Below are 27,497 nucleotides of genomic sequence, written 5' to 3'. Positions count from 1 at the left end.
TTTTCCTCTCTTACCATCCTTCACCTGGATATTGCCAGCCCCTCTGTGGCATCTAAAAAATAAGAGATTTTTCTCTTTCATTTTCTGCATTCTCTTGCACTGTTTCTCCATGTTTTTTGTGTGGATGAAAACATGACATAGCTTCTGAAAAATTTACTTCTTCGTTTGACAGAACTTGGTGTACCCATATAATAAAAAAATGCAAACGGTAAATTTTTACTTTTCCTTTCCTCCTCAGTTATTGCTTTTTAACCAAAGATCAGGCAAGCTGGAAGAACGCTAGTAGTTCCTCAAGAAATTTCCTCCTGCAGGAACAATCTAAAGTACTACATGGCAGGGAAATTTCCAAAGAAAAAAATGGTTTTTTTTTATTTTAGTTGGCTCATAAGTGAAATGTGGCATAAAGCCAGTGTGCAACCATACAGCCAGCTCTGAAGCTGGTAATGAGACATGACCAAACTGCTCTGCTGTTTATCCAAGCACAACTACTTTGAAGCACAACGTGTCTCATTCAAGCCAGACTAACTTGAGAGAAGCTTTAGCAAACTGTAGATTAATCAAACTAGCATTATAGTGAGAACAAGACTCAAGGTTCATATTAAAAGAAGAAAAATCTTATGTGTGATTTTGTATGTAAGAACACAAATGTGTACATGTGTGCATGCATGCACACCCAGACACATACATTTAACCTTTAGTCTACTCTCATGGATTCTTAGTTTTTCTCGCTGGGAATATTGAGAATATATACATAATATAAAGATTAATACAGTGCTTCTCGCTCTTCTTGTGATAATGAAACGGGAGCAGGGAAAGTATTTTGTCAACAAGTGGTACCACAATCTCTCATCCCCTCACAAAAAGATTCATTGTTGACTGATGGGACATGTCTTTCACCCAGGTTCTGTCCTGCCTTGGAATGGGCCAAAAGGAATGACACCCACAGATATATGCAAGTGCTTTGGCTGGCATAATTAAAGAAAGGGAAACTGCAGCTACTATCCATCTCAATCAACATGAAAAATAACTTGACTTTTTTTTCTATGTAATGTGACAAATTATTATCAAAGAATTAATGCAACAATAAATACTCTGTGTCATAATGCTGAGCAACTTCATCCTGAGCTTTATGTTCTAACAGGGAAGGTGGACTCCAGTGCTGACTCTGGGTGCATGTTAAGGTCCATCAACAGTGAACTTCAAAATTTCACCTAGTTATGAAGATAATCTATGGTGGGTATGTTACACAACTGTTACGTGGCACCCAGCTGCACAAGAGTAAAATATTCTGTACCATTAAATTGCTATAATTCATTGTGGAAAAGTGTATTTTATGTAAGATAGAGGTTAAACAGCAAGACTGTATGCAGAAGGTAAACAGTAGGAAATTTTCTGTTTATGGTGTGAGATACTGCCTTTTACCTGGTGAGGCTGATCACACCACTGAGTAAGATTTAACATTCATATTTGCACTAATACACTTCATGCAAGGCAAAAACATGTGGTGTATATTAATATACTTCATACAGTATAGGCCTTACTGGGTTTTTTGATTGCCCATTCCCTAATGCACTGTTTACAGTACTATGTCAAAGAGCCTTAAATTAGCACTCTTGGTGTGTGTTTCTGATCTGTTCAGTACAGATATTACTGCACTTGATAAGTCTACAGTATTCCTCACAGATAATTTACTTTATCTTTTGATGGTCTTGATAACACTTTCCCGTCTTTATCATTCAAACATAACAAAAGCATTGAGTATTGTTATTTAATAAAACTCATTATGCCTGAGAGATTACATTCTCTGAAATGCATATTACTAATTGTCATTATTCTTAAAAATCTGATTTCTACAAAGGGAGAATGTCTGACAGAACTGCTGTAGTGAGATGTAGAACAAAGAGTCGGTAACTTCCAAAACCCATATGAGTGGAATTTTAAAATGTTCTCCTAGTTTTTGTACATGGTGACTATAAAATACTTCTCTCCTTACTTTTTTTAAAGAAAAATCACTCATGAAAAATACAGTTTCCATACAATTCCACAAGGGCCAGGCCAGTGGCATCAAAGATGAAAGAACAGGTTAAGCCAAGGCGTCGTTCTGATCAAGTTGCCATGTACAACAAGGGAGAGACCTTCAGCAATACCTCCAACTGCAGAAGTCACTGCCCTAGTCCTTGCACTTCTCCCACTCTATTTCTGCACTATGCCTTGTACTACTCCTTGAAGAGATGAGTTACAAGTGTAGCTTTTAAAGGGTGGGGGGGCAGGAAATAAAATTTCAACTGACTGAAAAATAATTTCAGTTTGCCCAAACAATTACTCTAACAAGCTTGTTCTCACATTACTTAAAAGCTTACTAGTGGCATTTAGCTTTGCAAATTTTTAACTGGTCTTTTTATGTCTTCTGATTTAATTGTACTTTTATGAATACAATGTCTGTTTATGTTCTGTTTCATGTTGGCTAGGGCCTAACCATAAAACTGTTTCCTGGTATGATATAAATATAGTTTTCTCATTGATACTGCCTTGGTTTTGAGCAACTTATAAAAGAAGGGTAAGGACCCAACCAGTGCTGGAAACAATTTGTATTAATTTACTTTTATTTCCAGACCTTTAAAAAGAGGAATTATACAAGTAGTAGATAGACTCATTAGCAAGAAGACAAATACATACAGCATCAGAAGCTACCGTAAGAAGAAAGGCTGAAAACTTTAGCTTAGTTTACAGCAGAGAGCTGTTCATAAACTTTAAGTTATGCAGAGTAATGTTTTGAATACTGCTAGCTACAACTTTGTACAAATACTATTTACAGTTAGAAGTGGTAGGAAAAATGAGTCTCACACTGTTACTAAGTCAAAATACAGCCAGCAGACATGCAGTTTGTTCTCTTATTGCATACATTTTGAAACCAATACCTGAAAAATAGTATCAGGAACCGGTTGCTTCCAAAACAGAATATCTTAAAGACAGACATGAGTGGATAATATTTGCCAAGTAATGACAAAGAAGATTTCAGTGATGATATCATTGAAACAGTTGAACTAAGTTCTGCCTAGAGAATGAGGCTATTTTTGTTAGCACACAACATTCTCCAGTCAAGTAGCATACTCATGGCTTAGTTTGGGTTCTTTTTCCTGAAAGTTGCAATACTGTTATAACTAGGACAGGAAAAAAACTTGCAAAAAGACCCCCTGATTCCACTGAACTTTTAGCACCACGAGGAACTAAAAAGCCAAATATGCCGTTTTCAGAAACAAATGAGATTTTTGACATCCTCAAAATTATAGCCAGAACAATAGTCATCTGTGTTGCAGTAATTTGAAGAAGTAAGAACCAAGTTTAATGGACTCTGAAATCCATGACTAGAATTCAAGAAGTGATTTGCCCTGAAACCGAGCAAGAAACAGGGTAAGTAGCACACAGGCATATTACTTTCTGTTCCAGAGGGTCTCAGGTTATGCTGAAACTACTGCCAATATTTAAGGAAAAGTTGGAGGAACTGCTTTCTATCATCTATAGGACTAGTAGGTGCCAAAAGGGAATTTTCTGATGCCAAAGCAGGTTTCTGGAATTCTAACTGGTAACATAAGAGTTTTTAGTAAATTCTTTCTCTGTGCATGCTTTGAAGTAAAAACCATCACATCCATGACTGAACACAACAGCATCTGAATCAGTATGAGAACTGATCACAGCATCATTTATTCATGCAGCAGATTCATAAAGAAGGACAGCCAATGTAAACAAGAATGTAAAAGTAATCCTAAACCAGTAGACAAGAGTAATCACCCACACCAAACTCCAAACTATCTTGAAGGGCCAAAAACTATTTTGGAAAACAGGGCTGTACAACCTGTGCATATCAACAAGTGCCAAGATAGTACAGCTGGGCACCGACCCCAGAATGCCCCACCCACTCCAGCTCAGTGCTGGGAAGGTGATAAACAAAAGTACCATCTCTCCATCGCTAATTGACATTACTAATTCATTGAGCATTTGGGAAAAAGAGAACTTCACAGAAAATCAAGATCTGACCAAACCCAACCCTGTTTTATTTGAAGACATCTATATGAGGGGGTACAGCTGCAACCATATGAAAAACAGCAAGCATTTCAGGATATCCATTCTCATGCTGAAAAAGAGGTGCATATGTGTTTATTTAAATACAATTCTGTTTGAATTCCCTATACTGCTACTGAGGCATCATGGTTTCCACAAGTAAAGCTGCTTACAAAGATGAGGCCAGGGCATATCTCTTCTAGTCTGATTAATTATGGGGCTAATTCTCCATCCACTATAGGGTAGCTTGCAATAGAGTAAAATAATGAAAGCATCTGTGGTCTGAGACATTCAAAACTGAAAGATGTTAATTGCATTTCCAAAAGGGTGCAAAGGTTGAGACCACATTCATCTTCAGAGGTTATTTCTGAAACTACGCATTCTAAAACTTAAAACTGAAATACATCTATCCAAGATAGAAATATATAGGTGAATTTACTGCACACTTCTAAGGTCTTGAACAAAAAAAAAAAATATTCTCTCTATGGCTGCTAGGTCATATGAAAGTGCAAGGAAAGCCTTTGGGCCTCTACAGCTGCAAGATAGATTTGCATATTGAGAGGTAATTGAGGCTCATTGCAAGCTTTTTGGCAACACATTCTTTAATTAAAAAACAAAACAAAACGAACTTCAGAGTTGATGATTTCACTCAGGTCTTCCTAAAATAAAATTTCTGGGGAAAATGGAAAAGAAAATTCCAGGACAGTGAGTGAGCCTGAGGCTGGGATTTCAGCTACCTGGGCATCATTCAGAATAAGGATTTTATCCTTAGGCAAAGTTCCTGACAACAAATCATGGGTTATTGTGGAGGAAAGAAGGGAATCAATGCGAGAACCAAAGGCAGAGAGGCATCTCTTCACCTAAAAGTGTTACCCCATACAAATAATTTAATATTCATCATCACATTGGCTCAAACTTGAGTTCTCTGCAACCTGACTGATCTTGTAGAGTCACAAAAATTTTTATTAAAATATTTTTTCAACCAGCTAAAATGGAATAAATTCTATCAAGAAAAAATCCAAACAAATAAAACATCTAGTGTTTGCCACTTGCTAGGAAACAGAGCTCTAGTAACCTCTGAATTCATCTGCTTGGATCAAAGGAAAAATCTGAACACACTCATCTTCCCCCACCAAAAAGGCTCATACCTCTCTGTATCAGGATAGCTAGGTTTCCTTTGCACTTTCTGTAAAGCTATCTTTTGTATTCCACAATGCTGGACAAAAACGGTTCCAAAATCTAGAAGGCATCCATATAAAAAGATTGGTTGCAAGCATTACAGCAAATGGAGTCTACTTACTGTCCTATCCAGACAGTGTCTAACTCTATCAACATTGCTATTTCTTACCCCTATTTTAGTAGCTTTAAAAGGCTAATAAAGATCTGAGCAACACAGCAACAACTGGACACAGTTGTGTTAAAGCTGGGGTATAAATCAAACCTGCCAGGCAGTACTCTCAAACCAATGGCAAATAGCAAGATATCTTATTAATATCGAGTAGTTGTGGCCAGCAGGCAGAAAGGGAAAAAATAATAAAGCAAAGGAAAATCCAGAAAATCCTCACCTATAAGAACAGACTAGTAAGAACTGTATCTCTGAAGACCATATTGTTATGGTCAGGGTCAATATCATTAGCTTAATTACAGATATAGATATTGTTCTCTTTTTACTCACCCTCATAATTTTCTCATGCTTAACAGATTAATTTACTGAAAGTTGACATCTTCTGTCTTCAGTACATATCCTGTCACACCAAGTGTATTTCCAGATACACTTGTGAAGGCTGATTTTTTAGATTTTCTTAAGCTGTATAAAAGAACTACAGGAGTTGCAGGGAGCAAATAATAATGCAGCATTGCACTGAAACTGGCATACTAGGTTACCTCTAACAGACTACTTCAGCCATAGCTCAGAGCATTCTGAGTACAAAGTAAGAAACAAGACAGACCTAAAGTACTTCGGTTGCATTTGGGTTTTGGTGATTTGCTGGTGTTTGTTTTTTGTGTGCAAAACTGCAAGTATTTTCAAACTTCTAATCAAGTGTGCCTTTATCTGTTCAGACATCCTCAATGGGGCCTTGTTCCTGCCCCCAGTCTCTTTTAAATAATATAAACTTTTAATAGTTAGGACTGTGCTAGTGCAGCACAAACTTTTAGATACCAGGAACATCAAGGCTGGTGCAGACAATAATAGTGTTCAGACGTTTTTCCTCTCTCAGTTCAATTCTGCTCATCTCTCTGGAACTTACTTAATAGTACTTGCAGAGAAGCAAAATTTGCAACCCAGGTCTCGAAAAGCAAGACTCAACCTTTACAAAAATATGTTAATATAAATATATATTTTAAAATATCTTTTATAAAATACATAATTCAAAGTTACTGAAAAATAAAACTCAGAGGCGGATACCCCTGGATTTAGCGACAAAAGCTACATACCATTTTCAACACAAGCTACACCACAGGTCTTGATGCTGCATTGGGCTATCAAAATATTCAGTATATTTTTAGGAACATATTGTAAAGAATTCCAACAAATGCTCTTAATGTTCTTTGGCAAGTGACACTACCTTCTCTCCAACTTGTTCTTAGGACAGCAAATTACCAGACACCCTAAAGAATGCAACAGTCTTGCCAACCCTAGAAAAAATCCACTCTTAACACCAACAGCTTTGCCAACTACCACTCAGTTTCCAGCATCCTCTTCCTTGGCAGTATCTTTGTGAAGGTGGTGGCATCCAAAAGCTAACAGCACACACCCCTTGCCAGCATCCTGGCTCCTTGACATACAGGCACTAGAACAAAACATGATGGAAGAACAAGCCTCTTGGCACTGCCAGTCCACATACTCCTGGCCTGGGACTGAAAACAAACCTCAGAGTGGATATCCTCCAGGGTTCTGACAGAAGTGACTGTCTGGCTCTAACAATAAAAATCGTGAGAAGAAAGAATAGGAGAGTAAGTTTAGTAAGAAAGAATAGGACAGTAGTGCTTTTCCCAGAGGAGCTGAATGGTATGCAATTCCTTCTCATCCTGCTGCACAGCCCCAGAATGTATTCTGCTGTCCCACAAACCACAGCACTTTCACCTTGCTAGTTTAACTCCAAGACAGTATTATACAGGGAAGCTGACAAAGCTAGAAAGTCATCCTCCAACGGATGACATTCAATTATCTTTCTGTCTCTGCTTAAAGCAAGGCACAGTTTCTATTTTCTGTCCCCACATGGCAGCAGACAAAGGGATAATACCAGGTGCAGTGACTCCCAATCATGAGAAAGTGTTATGCTTATATTTTAAACAGAAAGTTCCATGGTGAAATCAGCAACAGATTTATCTGCTTTCTATGTCCCTCCACCTTCTGAAACAGTAGTTTGTCGGATGTTACATCTTGACCCATAAGTCTGCCCATAAAAAAGCCTATACAGCTTGTCTGCTGCCTCCTCAAGGCTGTGTTACTGGCCACAAAATTAGTCCTTACTGGAATTGAAGCTGAAGGCTGGAGACTGGAGTCACTATAGGGTGTGACCCTCACTAGTAAAATATGTACTTCTACCTTCCTGTTCCAAATGCTAAATAATACCTCAAAACTAGAATTTTAAAACCTGTTGAAGGAGAGTTGACCCTGCCTTCACCTTCCCAAACCCAGAAGGTACAAAGAATCTTTCAAAATTACAAGGAGCAAGGTAATGCATTTGGCTTTTCTTGCACTCACAGAGATATTCTAAAAGCAAAATAAATTCTCTAAGCTACATAATCCAAGTCTCAAAAACTGTAATTATCCATAGGGAAACTTTTCATATTTATTTTATGAGAAAATTTGCTCCTTTGGGTTTTTCAGCCAATACTCTACATAATGTATAGCATGTATTTAATATAAAAGTAAAATTTCACTCTCAACATCCCACAGAGTTTGGAAAATAACAGCATCAAAGTCTCCAATCGAAACTTACAACAAGCCTTCATCATCCCTTGAAGAAAAAATAAAATCACTTGCATTAGAGCTTAGAATGATGTTATTTGACTTGTTCTGCTCTCTTATCTCTAAAATACATCAGCTATCTTCAAGTATGTGTATCTGGAGTTTATATTACAGGAATATGACTTTTTGTATAACGATCTTTGATGGTTCTCCCACTTTTGGATATTCACAGGCAGTACACATCACATATTTCACAGATAGAGAATACTTTGATCATATGCATACTACAAAACTGTCCAACTACAAAGCAGACAGTTTATCCTAATATTGTAACAGACTCAGAAAATATCCATGTATATGTTCACAGCTCAGCAACACAAAATTATATCCTGGTCAGAATATGATTCATTTTGGATTTAGAGGATCAAACTGAGTTAGTTGCAGCTTATTTCAGACACACATATCTTCTGAGAGTTAAAATAAGAAGATACAATGTGATGGTGGTGGGTGGAGTCACTCCTTGGTCATTAAAAAGTGATAATGTGTCTGTCACAATTGTTTGTCTTATTCTGATAAAATTCATAACATGGCAGATCTGTACAAGATTTACTAGCACAGTGCAACTGATTAGAAGGATAACCTCATAAAAATTCAAGGAACTTTTTGTCTAAACAGACTGGAATGGCAAAGCCTGGGTTTGATTTTCTCTTGCATTTTTGTTTTAAAAGAATCATTGAAAGGACCATTAACATTAATATCTCTCTCAAAGGAATATCAAGTGTCACTAGACATGACACATCAACATCTTCAAAGACTTCTCTCAGCTGGTACAGAAAAAAATTTAAATTAACACACTTGTATATTATAAAGCCTATATGAACAGTAAAAAAGCTGGTAGCTCAGTCACAGAGTTTAGACATAGCTCAATTGCCTTTTGTCTGAGATGAAAGAAAACTGGTAGCATTGGAAGACTTTTACAAAAATAAAGTCATTTGGGATCGTGTTTCCTTGCTTTCCTTACTCCTCCTTACCGATCCACACTTAAAAAATTTTAAAAACCATGAGATGAAAGAAAAACTCCTTAGATTAAATGAATGCTGATGAAACTACAATTAAGGCACCACCAGTTTAGAGGATCTAAAGTATCACAACTTGTCCTGATCATATATACTTTTATATATATATAAGTATATATATAAGTGTATATATATAAGACAGTGCAAGATTGATTGCTGACCAATTATACTCTCTTTAGCTATTATCAGTAGTATCATTGTTCTCAAACAATGTTAGATGCACATGTGCTGGAATTTATATTTACCTGGTGGATTCTTGGCAGGATCATTGTGACCTGGACTTCCTGGTTGTCCAGAATCTATAAAGAAATGAAAGAAATGTTTTAATAATTTGTTTTGCAATTATCTCACAATCTTTTAATACCTTCTACTAACTATGAAACTAACACTTTATTTTTGAAAGTCATTTACCTGACTTTCTACGTGAAGCATTATTGAACAAACACACTCTCTGTAACCTATTTTATGCAGATCTAGAAACGTTGTGAAAGATGTAATGATACTAATAAGAGGAAGTTGTAGATCACTGAATAAGGACAAGAGCGTCATTCAGTTAAATACTCATGTTGTAAAGACCTTTAAAAGAGTACCTTTCCATTCCCTTGTCCTCCATCTCCCTAATATAATATTGCATAATAAGCAAAGCAGAGGTAACTTCTTCTCAGGCAATGACCAGAAAGACACACTGGGTCAGGCAACTTGTGGTGCTTGCACTGATGAGTTGCCTGTTGCTTCAGCCTCTCCTTAAAGCACAAAAACCTACGTTGCTTTCACAGACTCATGACTGCAACAAGGATATGACAGTTTGTTTAAATACAATATGGTCTTTGTGTTCCTAGCTTGCTGTGAGAACTGCTGTTGTGAAATTAAGATTATGTAACATAAAAGCTAACAAAACTCAAACACCATAGACTTTCAATTGTGTTCTTTTCACTGTACATGCACCTACTGAATCAAGAGGAGAATGTAATTTCATGTTAATACACTAAATAATAAATTATATCCTTATTCATATAAACAGTTTCTTTTAAAAACATCTACTTTTCACTGTATTCCCACATCAATAAGATAACAAAACTCTGCTCCACTGCAAGAAATTAGCAAAGATACAGTAAAAAAAAAGCAGAAATGAAAAAAATAAATGAAGCACCATCATTTTTTCCACACACAGGCATCTAAAATGGAGCTGGTTTAGAGTCTGAATAAAAAATACAGATTTTATTAAAGGTAGTGGTGTTATTGATAGCATAAGACCACCAAAAGATTGCATCATAGCACCATAGAGACTGCTACCACCAAATGAACTCCAGAGGGATGCAGAATTGTTGAATGCAGTGCTGCTTACAGTGCCCAAATGAAAGAATAAAAAAATATAGAAAAGAAGAAAAGTTTATATCAACAAATATTTTCCTTCAATTACTATTACTTCTTCCTATAGTTGATGTAGTGCTCATCTTAGAATGAGAGATTCCCTCTACCTGCTACAAGAAGGTCATTGAAATCTGTTGCCATCTGCTATGCTACTTCATAAACATGGCTTCAATCACTAAGTTAACACAAGGTTGATTCTACAGAAGATATTAATTGGGATGGAAATCCTTTCCACAGCTCAGTTTCGACTAAGCTGATCTGAAACTAAGTAGATCTAAGGATCCACTAAGCTTGGCAGTCATCCCAAAATATATACATCTAGGTAGCTACCTGACTACTGGAATCCCAAAGCAAGTGTGAAACTCAGTTCCAATGGTGTTCAAAGAAACAACCAACTTTTCCAATACCGAATTAAATCACTCTTGTACACAATAAAATGCACATTGAATAGGTAATTTCCTGTGGAATTTTATCTATCTTCTTCAGCCTTGGGCAGGAAACACAAAGGGCAAGACTATGAGTTGGATTCTGTCCTTACCATGGTTTGACACCTGGGTGCTCTTAGGAGTCCCATTGTGCAGCACAATACGCAGCCATTCAGTATGTCTGGTTCTTTGCATGATATGATACTTCTCTTAAAAGAATTAAATGAAGTTATTCTGAAAACTTAATCATCTACAAAAAATGCTAAAAATCTAATGTTTCTCCACATGCAGACCAATTTGTGGAGAATCATCCTTTTCCCTATGTGAACTAGATGTTCTTCTAGTAGACATTCTTTGATTCTGCAGACCATACATACTACTATTTAAATTCAGATTATTAGAGAGGATTAGTTTTACACAGCAATGGACTGAGTGTAAAACTACTGCAGATGTGTGGCTAATTGAAGTGTCGATTTGGTAGTAGATAAACCCAATTAAGCTTGAACAACATAGCTTCAGGATCACAGACATTTGAAACTGAATTAACGAGGCCTACCAGAAAATAACCTTTGAAGTTTTCTCCTGTTAAAATTCACTAAAAAGAGGCACAAAGTGAAGTAATTTTTAGATCTTGCACAGCAATTTGCCTTTACTTCTAGTTTCTGGATTCAGGATTTAAAGATTAATGGTAGTTTAAATAATTGTTATTATAACAAGAAATTTAGCTAAGAATTTTCTAATTATAGGGATAAGCAGTTAGCTATTTATTATAATTTTCCAGTCAGACTTAGCTTTGGGTTTTGTTAACTACTCAATAATCATGGCTTTTACATATTGATTCTCAGTCTGTTTTCAGAGATCTCAATGAGATTTTGAGAAAGCAAAGGATTACTGAAGAATAGGAGAAGAAACTTATCTAAGCCTTCACCAAATGCAGTTGAAAAATCAAATAATTTTATTCTGTATGAGACCATCATGGAACTCTGCACTTAAAACACAGACAAGCATCTGATCCTCTAGATGAAAGTCACAGACTTGAGATGGCCTGTGATGAATCCAATTCTCTTTCTAATGTCAGTAATTATAAAGCACTCTCCTGTTCTGATTGGATGCAAATAGCTTTGCAAAGGACAAAAGAATCATGGTCATTATAGGATTATATTAATAACTTCATATAAACAGAACATTGAATGAGCAGATACATTGGAGCAATGCTCTTCTAAAAGAGGGAGTAAGAGGCATTTTTGGGAACCCACAGAAGCTAAGGAAGAAAAAGACATGTTAAGACACTTTAAATCTTTCTTTGTCTTCATCTGTACAAGATCACAAATTAACAACATGAGCCCTTTCTTCCAGAGTGATGGAGAAAGACATAAACCAAACTCATTGTCTGTCTAGCTGGATTTGCATTCAGTTGTCACAGGGAAAAAAAAAAAAAGCCAAACTACCAAAAGAAAACCAAACCCCAAGCAACTTCATAAGATAGAAGCTGGATGAAAAGATACACAACAAGAAGAAAATAAAATCCAATCATGTTTACACAATGAAACGGACATTTTCATAATCCTCATTTAGGTAGCTCCCAACTGTAAGTTCCCTTAGTGTTCTTGTTTTTGATAGGGAGCAAAAGGTCACTCTCACATACCATTTCCATAAAATGGCTTTCATGTGCTACTCATAGCTACAGTAGCACATCTGCTCTGCTCTTCTTGGTGCTGACTGATACAACTTATCTTTGATTGCCGCATGGATGAATAGTTTATATTAAATATTTTTAACAGGTCAGGTAGCCCAGATGCATTTTATGTATAACTTATCACGATTTAGCATGGTTATCTCCAAGACATTCAAACTCTAGATCAAATTACTCTTGCTTCTAGGAGATTGTATGAAAGGATGAGTCAAGAAGCTGACATATATTTTATGCTGAATTTTCTTCCTATGTTTTCATTTCCAAGGGTTGATCATAATGAGCATTTGTGAGTGCAGGTAACTTAACTCTCAGTGCAGCCAGAGTTAAGTCAAACTGACTGCTGAGGCCTGCTTCAAGTGAGAAAATAAGCTTCTGTTTTTCCTGTACACTAGGAAAAGTCTTGGTTTCATAAGGAAGAGGAAAACAAAAAAAAGCTGACTGTTTACCATATAGCAAAGGATGAGATGTTCTCTCCATTTGAACCACCTTGTCTTTGACAAGCAGGAAGGACACCCATGCCAGCAAAGCCAAGCAAGTCACATTGTTGTTCACCAGCTTCCTGAAGGATTTATAGTATTTCTCACTTCAGTAAACTAAGCTTTTACTTTTCAGCTGATAAGATACTCTCTTTAAAAAGTAAGCTGTTATACCTTCCTTATGTCCCATCCTGTACAAGAAATTTTGTTTTTAAGGCTCTCTGTTAGAGCATAATATCAAAGGCATTGAAAACAAGTAGCAGCAGAATCTGTTAATGTCTAAAAATACTTTCTAGAGCCACGTCTTAAGTAGATCATCCACAAGCATCACACTCAAGAAATAAACTTTCTCTGTCGTTTCAGTGAACACATTTCCATTTGCCACAGTCTGCGAGGACAGCCTTTGATCAGCCTCAGCTGATCTCAGCTGACAGACACTAACTTAATAATTCACCAACAGGTCAATACATCCTTGCTCTTTGATAGTCTCTGATTTTGTTATGAGGCACAAGAGACCACAGAGATGTGGCCATCATCAAACCATGTATGATATTGTTCAAACTTTCACATTCATATACAGCACTTGACTTGACAGCTGACAGAGTCACTATCATGAACAAGAATCACAACCACCTTCAGGATTACTTTGCTATCTGACATCACTTGAAGCAAATGGATGTACCCCTGAAAATCACAGGATCACAGGTTAACATAATGTGGTAGAGACCTTTGTATGTCTCCCATCTCAGCCCATGCCTAATTAGTTCTTGATCTCTCAAAGACTTTCAGAACATCCACAGCAAAGAAAAGTAGGACATCTTCCCCTTCTCCAAAGCAAATAACATGAGCAGCAAAAATCCATAAAACAAACAGATAAATAATTTCATCCCTGTACTTTAAATCAATACCTTTACCTATTATTTCTCTAATTTTACTACATAACTACCTTTTACTGCCTACACTATTTTACCTTGACAAAACAGCTGATTGGTTTGACAAACTTCCTGAACACTTGTAACAATTTCATTTCACAAAAGCAGTGTCTTTCCTTGTGTAGTCTTTCTCTAGCTGACACTAGAGAATTATTGTACCATTTTAATAGCATTATTCACAGCAAGTCTTGTGATAGGACAGCTAATTTACAGTATAAACTAGCTAAAAATGGTTTAATGCATTATCCACTGAAAAGTGGATAGTATCCAGTGAAAGGCTGCTATAAACATAGAAATGCTAGTGACACCCTTGTTTTCATAAGTATGTTAACATGAAGGGGAATTTATTTTTCACATTTTCATACATCACTACACTCCTCCAGAAAATTTTGCCTCTCTGCTTTCAGATTTCTGATAAAATGTTCACTGCCATCAATTTGTTTGATAGAGTACAAGTCCTGTGAGGAGTTCTAAGGGAGCTGGCTGGCATTGTTTAGCCTGGAGAAAAGGAGGCTGAACGTAATTGCTCTCTACAGGAGGTTGACAGGAGGTTGTAACCAGGTGGGGTCAGTCTCTTCTCCCTGGTACTTAATGATAAAACAAGAGGAAACAACCTCAAGTTCCATCAAGGGAGACTTAGATTTGACACTAGGGAAAAATTCTTCACCCAAAGTTGGCCAGCCACGGGAATCAGCTGCCCTAGGAAGTCAGGAAGTCACCTTCCACGGACGTATTTCATAGACCTACAGATGTGACACTTAGGGGCGTAGTTTAGAGGTGGACATAGCAATGTTAGGTTTAGAGTTGGACTTCAAGATTTTAAAGGTTTTTTCAACCTAAAGGATTTCATGACTATATGTCCCTGAAGAGATATGGTATGAAGCCCAGTTCACATGAAGAAGAAGCAGCACCTCAAAAAAACAAGTAGGGTTTCACTATGAGAAAGACATGCTTGCCCTTGCATCTTTTCCCTACTTTTTAGCAATATGTGTTCACGACATCCAGGCTGGGAACATCCACAACATCCATGATTTCTTTTTAAAATGTTGTTCTGCTACCTTTATTCTGCAAGAACTTCCTCTGTGTTCACAAGACAGCTCTGCTATTGCACTGGGTAACTACATGAAAAGCTAATCCTCTACATTTTTATTGTGCTTCATATTCATACAGCTGGTAGTAAATGAGCAGCACAGAGAAGTGACCCAGGAGGAACGGTTGGAACTTCTCAGGAGACCAGTGCAACAGCAGGAGCTACCCTGAAGGCTAGACGTGGTGATCTTTTGCACCAGGCTTCATCACCATCCATGTGTCGCACTAGGAGCAGTAACAATGACTTAGGCTCTTTATGTCAAAAGAGTGCTGCTGTCTAAACTTCACCTTCCTGAAAAAGGCAGCAAAGAACAGAGCTGACTGCTCGCCCCAGAAAGCTAAGGTGTCTGTTGGTGTTGGTACCTAGGCTTTAGCCCAAGCAGGCATGTCACTTCACACAGCTCTCAGGACACAAGCCATGAAGGTTCTTCTGCTGGGAGTTGGTCTGGAGAGTCAGCAGAAGCTGGGCTCAGTTTTCATTTCAGTTTAAAATTGTTTGTTTTGGACTGGGGACACAGCAAGAGCTATTAAGCCATCAGCTGACCCATTTCACCACATGCCCCCATGCCCTCCCACCCCAGACAGGCTGGCCTATGGCTGGCATGGCTGGCTGAAACCGCGTGTCTCTGCCCCTGGAGGAGCATCTCCACGCCTGGGCTCGTCGGCAGTGCCGGTGCCACATGGGCTGACAGTGAGATGGCGCGTGATGGGCTGGGCCATTGGAGCCCAACGGGTCATGGCAGGCTCCCTGCTTCACCTCCCCTTTTATCAGCAGATCTGCCTCTGCCAAGCCACCCAACCAGCCATTGTCAAGACTCTTAATTTTCCTTCAGAGTATTTTAATTAGGTAAATAAAAAATGGTAATTAAATCAACATTACGTAATGTGTTTCTGATTTGTAATCTCATTTAAATTAATTAACTGACTCAATCCTTGTTTAGTTTTTAAACTGCCCTAGTTTAGAAGTGGAGCTCTGGGAGTAAATTCAGTTTTTACATACTTGAAAAAAATTCAAAGACCTAGAAGCACTTACAAAAATGAAAATAGCAATACACATAGTGAGATTTTCAGCTTTATATCCCATACATAGATTTATCTTTTTAATTTAAATTCCTTTATTTGTTTATGTGACATAAGTCACAACAATTATTTATTCAAAATTTTTCTTATACAATTTATGAAGACCATATGTTGCCCATATTGAAAACTGAACAAGTTTCCCCAGCTGTGTTGTAAGTTGTGCATGGAATATATACATATCTATGTATGCACACACACGTACACACACTTTTTTTTTAAGTCAAGAAAAGGGTTACATTTTTTCATGGCCTGAAACAAATATTTCCCATACCTTATAATATTAGTTGAGCTCTTTTTTGACATGTACATTAAGAAGAGATTTACATAGGTATCAAGCCACATGTGGATGAATGTGAAAGAATGACATTTCTTTCCAAGAGTTGGTGGATTCAGTAGGAAAAGATGAGATACGAATGCTTAACTTTCTCCATCTGGAGGATACTGTGAATACTCAAAAATATTCAGAAGTCAGTTTTGGAAACTAAGAAGACTTTTTACATTAAGTATGTTTCATAAAGGGCTTTTTTTACTGATTCTTCAGAAAATAAAAAGTAAAAGGTAGAACACAGTAGAAGATTTATTGTGATGCTTAGAGTAGAAAGAAATTATACGATAGACTATATTAATTTAAAAGTTCATATTTGCAAGCAAATAATAGGAATTTCTTTGCATATACCTTCAGCTAAATAATAAACCGTCCACATTATTCTGTTCTGCAAGACAGAGTTGACCCTGACGTATATGCAATATTGCTGAGATCTTTACAGAATCACAGAATCAATCAGGTTGGAATACACCTCTGAGATTATTGAGTCCAACCTATGATTGAATTCCACCTTGTTAGCTAGACCATGGCACTAAGAGACAAATCCCGTCTTTTCTTAAACACCTCCAGGCATGGTGACTCCATCAGCTCCCTGGGCAGCTCATTCCAGTTGCTAATCACCCTCTCTGTGAAGAAATTCTTCCTAACATTCAACCTGAACCTGCTGCATGGATTCAGGTTTCAGGGAAGCCAATGTAGACTTTTACCACTGAGTCCCATGCAATCAGGATTTCACTTTCTGTTGAACTGTAGAGCAGGAAAGCAAAAAGAGTTCAGGGAGATAAAATTCACATTTCCACTACATAAGGCAACATTCTTAGGCCAGCGATAATGATGACAGGACTAAGAAAAAATCAGTTTTGTGAACATGAGTCACAGACAAACGTTGCTAAAATCAGTGAAAAGTTGCTCCAGCAAGTTTTGGATGAGACACTTTATGGTAAATTACAGTTTAAAAGAACAAAAAAAAACCCCATAGTTCAACAAATACTGCAGGACAGATCTGCATTTTTTCTTCCAAGTGCATTGCATTCTCCACTAAATCATACAGTAATAAAAGACAGACTCCTCAGCAGTTCAGAAATTTACAATCTTATGTTCTTTAACTTACTTCTAAGAGACATAGGGCATAAGAAATTCCATAGTTCTGTGGATCCTCAAGTAACACATTTTTTTATCAGAGATCTTTGTGAAAACAACGTCTCAAATGGAAGTATATACACATGTTCTTTATAAATGGGTTTAATTACATCTGCTGTAATCTAAAAGTTCATAGATGAAATATGCACCACTTTGCCTATCCATATTCACACACACACACAATTAAAACAAGCTAACCATGACAAAAGAAAGATTAAATCTATTAATGGGCACTAAATAGGTAATATACAAGAACTGGCTGAGAAAAATGACCCCAGCTTTTTGTGCCAGTGGTTCAAACTTGATTGTAATTGCGTGTGTGCTTACAGGCCCCAGGTTTATACACAAGTTCGTAACAAATGAAGAGAAAGTACTGGAATAATAGTGATAAAAAGTTATGACCTGTGAATTAGTTTTCTCTCTACTTTGACCTTTTACAGTAGATAAAAGTTAGAAGTACCTAGTCATATGAAGTGCCCGAAGAGAATTTAAAATGTAGAACTGACTAAAGCATACAAATATATGACCAACTCAGTTTTGAGTTTGGACAGTGATGTTCCACAAATACGTGCAAGGAATTATTTTTAAGGCATGTGACATTAAAAAAAAAAAAAAAGTTATCTTGGTTTAAACGATGTAAACCATGACTTTCTAGTTTAAAAGAAAGCAATTTTAAAGAACATTTTTCCCATAGGTTCCGCACTAGCAATAGTTCTGCTGTTGTAGTCACACTGGTCAAAAGCTATTAAAAAGATATTAAATCATATTTGAACATATTCATTTGTGCCTGCCCAACACAACTCTGTAGTTTTGTGGCTAATATCACCTGGCAGCATCTGTTTTGAAATTCTATAATTTTCAGCCAATATTACCCATCACTTCTTTTAAGTTCCTTAATTTCTACTTTCCCTAGCTTTCTAATCATCTATAATCATCCGTAGGTGAAGTTCCCTGACAGGCACTATTGTACCTGGTAGGTACAATACCAGCTGCAGTTTTGCAAGATTTTAAAATATGCTTGTCCATTCAGTATACAGCAGAGGCTGCTTCTGCTCTTTCAATTTCATTTTATTTACAAAAGTTGGCACATGTTCTTGCAGTACCTAAGGGTATTATATACTTGAAAAAAGGATACTACTTTTTATCTAAAAAACCAGATGGCTCAAATTCCAAGGCTTTCATTTTTATTGCTTACTAGTTGTTGGGGTTTTTTGCATGAGTAAAAATTGAGTGCTAATTAAGGGGGGGTGAAGGCGGAGAATGAGAGAGAACAAAAACCCTGACTCAAAATTCTTTCTGCACCTGGTAATTTGCCAGTGCCTTGAATACTATTTAACCATCCACTGTTTCTAAGGCTTATTTTCTTACCATTCCTCTATCACAGCAGGACCTTGAGAAAGTTATCAAGACTGGTTTGTTCTGCAGCTATAAAAAAAAGTCTTTGGAGTTTAAAAACCTTGTACATGTTTACAGAAAATATATCAGAAATTCAAGTTTCTGTCTGTGTATAAAGGAAGAGGAGTTGTACCACCCAACAGCTCCAAGAGCATGAAGCCAGAACGAGTAACTTTAGATATTCAACATCTCCTATGATTGCAGATTTAGATTCTTATTAAAGACCCTTTAATACTTAAAAAATAACTTTCTGCTGGCTAAATACATAAAATAAAATTCAATCCAAACAGGAATTTCCATTTTAATAACCTTTCTATTCATGTATCTGTGCATATATATGTGTGTGCAGAAATTATAAATTCATATAGATTCAGGCTTCTCTTACTTATAGCAAATGTTCTGGGCTTTGAAAAGGGGGAAGTCTGATGGGTTAAACATGTTGACTCTCTTGTTCACTACTGAAAGAACAGGAATAAATGTGAACAAGAGCACTTTCACAATAGCATTCCTTACAGAAATATTTGAGATTTAAAAAACACTTTAGAGCAAAAAATAGCAACTTCATACTTGCACTGCCCTTCTTCTGTGAACAGTACTAATCATTTTTCCTATTGTGCACCCATATAGCAGGTTCAAGACTCAGTTTAATACCTTATGTGTATTCAGGCTCCTTGGCAGCTCTGTTTTCCTAAACAAATGGGTTAAAAACACGTGACCTGAAGGAGTTAGATGAGACACAATGTACTGCACAATAGTCCAGTTGTATACACTGAAATTATGGCAGACTTTTTTATGACTAATTTCAAGCATGTCACAATACCCTACCAGAAACCTGCAAACTCAGCTTTTGCTTTACCTTCCTACCTTCTGCCTGTCTCTCCCTGCTCCACACAAATACACAACACACCTTGTGTGATTCTGAAATGAGAGCATGTCCTAGGGTGAACATTATTACAGCTCCCTTTTTAGCCTTCTTTTGGTGTGGTTGTTACCAACACCGCTGAGCAGTGTGAAGTCAGTCTGTGCTGCTGGAGCAACTTAAAGTGAATTCAGAAGAATGTGCAATGCCAAGTCTAGACTTCATTCGCATAAGACTAATTTTGAACAGTTCAGGTTTCCATGTAGTTACTAGAATTTGTATTGATATGCAGAAGAGACCAATTGGCTAGTTTGACATTAAATTTTACATTTATGAACAGTTGTATTAAGTAAATATCCAGAGCCTCAGAATGCTTTTATCCTTTCAAGTAGTTTTCCAGGAGGTGTTGTACCTCTGAATAACAACTGTATGCTTTTAATGTCAACTTAAAAGTGAAGCATGAACAACAATGGAGCTTTTCAGAACAGCAGTATGGTATCAATAATGGGAGGAACATGAGAAAATAAAATTCTCACATGAAATTCACCTTGGCCAAGGGCTGTGTTTCTCCACCCAGTGGCTGTGACTGACAAGCAAGCATTAAGAGGGTCCACTAGTAAGTCACACATCACACTTAAAACAAAACAAACCAAGAAAAACAAACAAACAAACAAAAAACAAAAAACCAAAATTAAAAAGAAAGAAAAAAACCGAGGCACTGATCCCAGGACACAGCACAGTTAAGTCTGCTGGTCATCAGTCCTCCTAGATTGCTTCCACACACCCCCCCAGCTCCCATCTCTGTGAAAGTGTGAAGCTGCCCCATAGCAATAAACACTTCTCAGATGACGCTCATCGTTCAATGGCCCACATTTACTTCCTCGTGTGGAAGTAGAACTGTGGTGTGTGACCTGCCTGCAGTAGAGCAATGCAACATCAGGGCTGGTAAGGGAAGCAGTCTGCCAGCAGCAAAGCCATCTCCAGAAACTAAGCATAGGCCAGCATACTGTTTAGCCAATTTTTCTAAAGCGATTCTGGCATTAGTCTTCCTACATACACAATCGCTAAAATTAAATCTGTGTAACAACATTAGAGCACGTTCCAGATCAAGTCAGTTTGTCTGCTGTAAGTCTAAAGCTCAGTGTCCCCCCAGGAAACACTAGCAATATTGTATGGATCCTTTCTTCTATTTTAATCAAATGAACAATGAAATCACTTCCATACGCATAGCTATTGATAATAGCATGATGTAAGTGTTGAGGAGATGGAAACAGCACGTGAAGACAGACAGCCATGACAACAAGAATAAAACTAAAGTTTAGTCTAGAGGTTATCACAGTTTGTTAGACAGTATGTGACTGTATATAGGAGACAGCCCAGAAAACATCATTCTAAGAAGACTGTTAAGCCTGCAAATCTAGAGTGTTTTTCATATACCACTTGGCTCAGTCACAGCAGATGCAGGTATCTTTGCATGGTTCTCACCTACACCATTTCAAACACACCATAGCCTAACTCTAAGTTCATGTAGAATACAGGCAACCACATGAGGATCTCTCAGCAAAGGCATATGTCAACACCAAAAGGATAGCTGCCTTCCCAAATGTATTAGCATAAGTCTACTTTAATAAGCAGCAGATGGAAAAAAATGTAATCAGTATGTTGCAGCATTACAAAAAAAAAAAAAGGCCTAGACTAAACACACATGAAAAATTCACATGTCAAAAAATAGCAGTTATTAAGTTATAAGGCATGAAAAAAGCAATGCACTAATCTTAGGGCAGAACATGGTAAATTTTCTGGACTGCAACTTTCCAAGCGATTAGTAGGGAAAAGTGACAGAAAACTAAAATATTTTTGCACCTGTGCTTTCCACAAGCAATATTTGACCCTAGAAAGGGCACATTTACCCCATTAAAGACATTGGCAACTCCATTTACCCAAGATCTAGGTCTATAATTAACTTTAGGCATACTGTATTGTTAAAGGTTTACTGTATTGTTAAATTGTTAAAGATTTACAGATTTACTGTAAGATAACTTGCAACTAGCTGTATGAACATATTCTTTTCCCTATCTTCTTTTTGCATTGTCTCTCTGCCTTCCTTGTGCCACCAGTATATGTCTTGGAATATTCTTCAACCCTGCAATTTTTGCAGCATCCGTGAAAACATTTTTAGTTAAACAAAGTAAAACATCTAAGAGTTGTACAGGTTTCTTGCTCATCTGATTAAGTGACAATCCAATGCTGCTTATTATGAAAGGGCTGTTGCTGAAGGCATCGTTGTGTTTTGTTTTATTTTGCTTCTTGCCATTACTTTAAAGAAACACCTTCTTTTCAAGGGTGTGTAGGGTAGGGGACGATGAGTAAAGTGAGTAGCTTTCTTTAAAGATTGCCTGAAACAGTAAGCTGCTCTTTGCAACCTGGGCTTTGATGAATCATCTGAATAGAAGGCTTACCCTAAAACTGTGCAATTTTAAAACTCATGGTTAACAATCATTCTAGGCAACTATTATCAGTCTTAGTGTTTAGTTTAAAACTTGGAGGTTAAATAGGTCATGAAAAGAAATATTACAGGAATAGAAGCAGTAGATATGTTTTTCTGCTTCTGTCTCAAAAGGTGAGGAGAGTCTGAATCACAATCAAGAAAACAAATTTTATTCTGGAGAAAACGTATAAAACCATACAGTTCAGGAGTTTTCAGATTTTTGTTGACGAAGTTTAGCTTCTGTACAGCTACATACTTATTATTAGAATTTTCCAATTATAAATATTACAGAAAGTCTAATTTTCTTAGTGGTTACAACAGTGTCACAGATATTAGTGTAGCTGCAGATCTAACTGCAGAGATCTATAGTACTAAATTACAAAAGAACTTGACTCTTAAATATAGTAAAACAGCAAGAGAAAGCAAAATCAAGTTGGGTGAGGAAGGTGAGAGAAAAATTCACAAAACCAAAAGGTTAATATATATCTCTAGCACTTGGAATTCCATAAGAGGAATTTTAAGAAAGGTTCAGTGCTCACTGCCTCCATGAGCACTTTGTAGAACTATAATTTATACACTCCTTTGCAAAAAAATTTCTCTGTATCCCTGTCTCAGCCATGTGGTGTGTACTTTCCATTTAGCCGAATACAGAAGAATAGAAGGGAAATACAAATGTTGGCATAGGTGATTTCAAGCCTTAGTTGTTTGACCTTTTTGTATAAGCTTTTGGCATCTGTGACTTGGCAGGCAGAATGCAGGCCAAGCCAGAACAAAGAGGAAGACAGGAAGCAGAAAGCTGGCCATGTCTCCTTGGCAGTCAGCATTGCAACAGGGTGAAAAACCATGCCGTTGCCAAACCAGAAACAGTGGGGGAAGCCCAGATAGTTGGCAAGTCACATACGCTGTATTGTACATCCTAAACACTAAATACTTGGTAAACTGAAGTGCTATACTGTAGTCTAATCTACTTAAACTTAAGGGGAATACTTCATTTGCCCTTGTTTATGTGTTTTCTAAGGAACTGACATAGCATTGTTACTATCATCTATGAGCTGGCAGGGTAAAATCTTGCAGCCACTGTATGAGTATGAGCTTTCAGCATATTTCTAAAGAATCCACTTAGACACTGCTAGAGCATGGAATCCCCTCCACACAAATCCTTGTCTTGCCCCCAGCCTCTGCTGCTGAGGATCCAAGACTTTAAGTACCCTCAGGATGCATTGGCAGCTGACTGCCAGTTGTGGCAAACTGCATTTACCGGTTTGAAAATAGTTTTTTAATTCTTGCAATAGTGGCTGAGTAGTATTATTTCACATCCAGCATTTGCCCAAACAATATGCAAACATTCAGCTTCAAACCTAGCAGGAGAAAATGGCTTTGGTTTTGCATACTCCCAAACACCTGAACAAAGTGAGGCTGTTTTGGGCTTTTCTGTGGGTACAGGTCCCACCCTGGGCACAGAATTGGGTAGGTCACTGCCAGCCCAGTGTTCTGCAGATTGCTTCAGGCTGTTGTAGCCTAGGGCAGTGCAGCAGTGGTGCTCATTGCCTCAGAGGAAGAGGTGGGAAATTCGCCAATATGTGCAGACAGAGGAATACTTTAGATGCTTCCTCCATTGGTTAGTCAAGGCTCCTTGCACTTACAGTGGACCACAAACTTCAAAGGGGACATGGCAAAATGTGGCACATGTTGCTCTGCTACCCAGGAAGGTCTGGCTCCCTGCTAGACATGGAGACTGTCTACAGGGACTCTGCTCTCCCAGAGCAGTACAAAATCACCTTGTGCCAACCCCAACTGTTTAGGAGGCTTATTCATATATTTATACAAGGCCTATTTTGTCCACAAATATCACCCATGGTTGGGTAAAACCTTGGGAAAGGAGGCAACATGGGGCATTGCATTTAATGAAGATCTTTATTTACCAATAATCCCTTAAAATACTGTTGTCAAAGATGACAGACAATCTCTCTATAGCTGCAAAATACATTTCTCACTGCCTTTTAGATCTTTCATTCCAGTGGACAGGCTTTAACTATCTTGATTATATGTTATTTTAACACCAATGAATTAAAAAGCATAGTTTTTTTAAAATGTTGATTCTGCCTTTGGGCCATGAATAGCATTCATACAGACTACCATGGCCAAATAAAGGAAAAAATAAAGATCCCACTCATCACAGTCTTTGCCACCAAACTGAATTGTTATTGTTCATGAAAAGGGAAAAATCTATTAAAAAGTTTCAAACTACTCCCAAAAGCATTGTGTTCTGTACTCACTGTCTAATCACAGCAATAATGCTGAATAACTCAGTTCCTAATAAAGTGTAGAGCACTTGAGAAAAACAGATAATTCCAATTTATCAGCAAAATTGATTGATTGATTGATTGATTGATTGATTGAAAGTAAGACAACTAGAAATTTAAAGCAATGACCAGTTCCTACTGTAGGAGTGTAGTTGTGATCATGGAGGACAAGAAGTTATTCTGGATAATCAATTATATAATCAATTATATGAGATCCCATGCATAAATGATATTCCCTTCCTCACAGCTAATCTGTGCAGCTCAACAAGTAGCAGCGATAGAATTATCCTTACAACTAGGTCCTAGCTTATATCATTAGTGTTTAGCAGCTGCTTTTGCTCACCTTCTTCCATTAGGTTTTTAATATATCTATGCTGTTATGCTTTACTACTTACTAACTTAATCACATTTATATGATGTCTACCATGAACTAGTAAACTCACTTTTTAAAAAAATGCATTTAAGATTAACTCACTTAAATGATAATTGGGAAAAGGCAAATCAATTGGAAGAAGCTCTTATTTTCTGTTGGCCTTTCACTCGCATTTACAACCAAACTTTCTGGAATCTATTAAAAAATTAGGCAGTTAATTTCACTGAGTTGTTTTTGGGCCATAACACACCCTTTTAAAAACTTTCTGGTAAACTATGCCCTCAGTCTTGTCACTTTTGTACCTACTTACATACCTTCCCTTCTCTCATTGGAAGTTTAAAGCAAAAATACTTAAACCAGTCCCCAACAAGTTTCTGCACGTCAGCTGTAAAGGCATTTTGTTGTCCTTAACCAGTCATCCCACTGCCTCACACCACCACGTCCTGGCCCCACACACAGGGAAACCAAAGCTGAATGCTCTGTGGGGCAGAGACCATCATCCAGACTGCTGTGGGACTATCAAAAGCCTTCATGCTGCTGCTGCTTCTGCATAATTATCAGCAATAAGTGGCTTGGCCTGGAAATACAAATATCAAAGCAGACGAGACAGTTTCTTCTTGGCTGCCCATCCAAGTTTCATAACTAAAGTGTCAACGTACTTTCAAAAAACCAAAAACAAACAAACAAACAAACATGAGTCCTACTACTAGGTTTGTCCAAACTGAAGTGATCCTTTGAATCCTGAAGTCTAGCATCCCTAGAAAACATGCTAATCTGTGACTGTGCTTACTCTGTGTTGCACAGCTCCTGAATACAGAGCCCTCCAGACCAGGGACAGCCCCTCTGACATGGTCGGATCCCTCACAGAACTGGGGAGGGACTGTGAGGACGGACTCCATCTTTTGGCCTTTCAAAGGCACACATGTCATTCCCACAAAATGCAGAAGTTATTAGAGAGAGTTACTTTAATGTATTTGATAGTCAGTGAAATGATTTCATCTAATATGCCTTTTTGTATTATAAAACATTAATAAATTTCACAAAACCAATTAACTCATCTCATTATAAAATACTATAACCTCCAGCATTCCGGAGTTTTCAGGAACAGCTCTTTGGCTGCTTTTGCCATCTAAGGCTGAATAACGCTTGTGATTGGAAATTATTTTTCTTTTGCTCTATGAGAACAATTACTGCAGCTATCACACAATTATTGCAATTATAGTTGTAAAGACTGCTGTTCAGAGCTATTCTCTGTAGCACCATTTTGCAACACCAGGAGCATTTGTCTTTTTTAATGATCACCACCAGCACAAATGTCCTTTTGTAGCTCTTTAAGTGATTTCATTTCTTTCTATTAATATCCTGTTACTTGCTTTGGGAAAAAGCAAAGGAGACAGGCCCCAATTAATATATACTTTTAAAGCAAAGGCTTTTAGTGAAGCCAGAGCTAAGGCATTTTAAAACAGGAATTGACACTTCCCTTTACAACAGCCTAACATTTTCAATGTGCCTTGCTAAATGGATAGAAAGCCCCCAAAATACTTCAAATCTGTGTTTCATAAACTGTACTCTAAGAGAAGCAGCAATAAAGTTTATTGCAGACCTAAAGTATCTGCATAAACCTGGTTAATTGAAAAGTGAGTGGAGAGGGCTGCCAAATTAAATGTTTACATTAGCACAGCTGTATTGTAAAAACATTCTGCCCCCTGTGCTTTGTAATTATAAGATATTTCTGGACTGTGTATCTCTGCAAAGTTTATCTCTACTGCCAAGAGTGTTTTGGCACAGAGTGTCTGCAATTTTTGGCAGCCAGAGAGCTCTCAGCACAGGCAGTATCTAAAATGGCTGCCAAACAGTTATCCCGAAATGTCGTCGGTCTAGTGTCGTCCTGCATGAAGGGCAAAAGCCAAAACTCGTTCTGAAACCATCAGATTGTTTTAACTGAGGCAAGGAGCTGGTTTCCCAGACAAGAGTGGGACCTGGCACGGCAGGTCAGTCACACCAGGATCATCAGTGCACTGCGCACAGCAGTGGGCTAGAAGACACGCTGACTGCTCCACATATCCCATCACTGGGGAAAAAAGGGGGGAGGACGGTTTCCTGAAGGGAAGCTTACTTTATTGTTTTAAATTATGCACAAATCGTCATATGCTTCCCCTGTGCCAGGAGCATACACGTTGGGACATTTGCAAAGCACAGCTACTCTGTGCTGAGGCACAAGGCACTAGCAAAGCCCCAGACACTTTATGCCTCCTTCATACTGATTGCATTTGCCAACTTTTAAAGAAAATCCCCATCTTTTCCAAGCAACTAGAAAAATGTACAAAATCCTTCCAAATATCTCAAGCTTTTGGTGTGACAGTCTCTATTTTATTTGAGGTGGACCTCTCATCAAAATACACCACCCTTGGGCAGAATGAGAAAACTTTACCTATTCTCTCCCTGGCCTGTAAAATAAACAAAAGAGTTTTCTTTCATTGTGTCCAGTGTCAAGTCG

The 27,497-nt window shown here is 37.5% G+C and overlaps 1 protein-coding gene across 7 annotated transcripts in view; it reads right to left on the bottom strand.

Annotated features, from left to right (window-relative positions):
• The window catches only part of NFIB (nuclear factor I B), a 164,298-nt gene that overhangs the window by 56,101 nt on the left and 80,700 nt on the right, over window positions 1–27,497 (bottom strand). For all 7 annotated transcript variants that reach the window (XM_014874243.2, XM_014874400.2, XM_014874321.2 and 4 more), the window contains exon 3: window positions 9,297–9,350. In XM_014874243.2, coding sequence (XP_014729729.1) covers window positions 9,297–9,350 — 54 coding nt within the window. The remainder of the gene's footprint in view (window positions 1–9,296; window positions 9,351–27,497) is intronic.

The sequence above is a fragment of the Sturnus vulgaris genome, chromosome Z (genome assembly GCF_052056855.1).
Source record: "Sturnus vulgaris isolate bStuVul1 chromosome Z, bStuVul1.hap1, whole genome shotgun sequence".
In the NCBI taxonomy this organism is placed as follows: domain Eukaryota; kingdom Metazoa; phylum Chordata; class Aves; order Passeriformes; family Sturnidae; genus Sturnus; species Sturnus vulgaris.
This window is presented reverse-complemented; position numbering and strand designations above follow the sequence as displayed.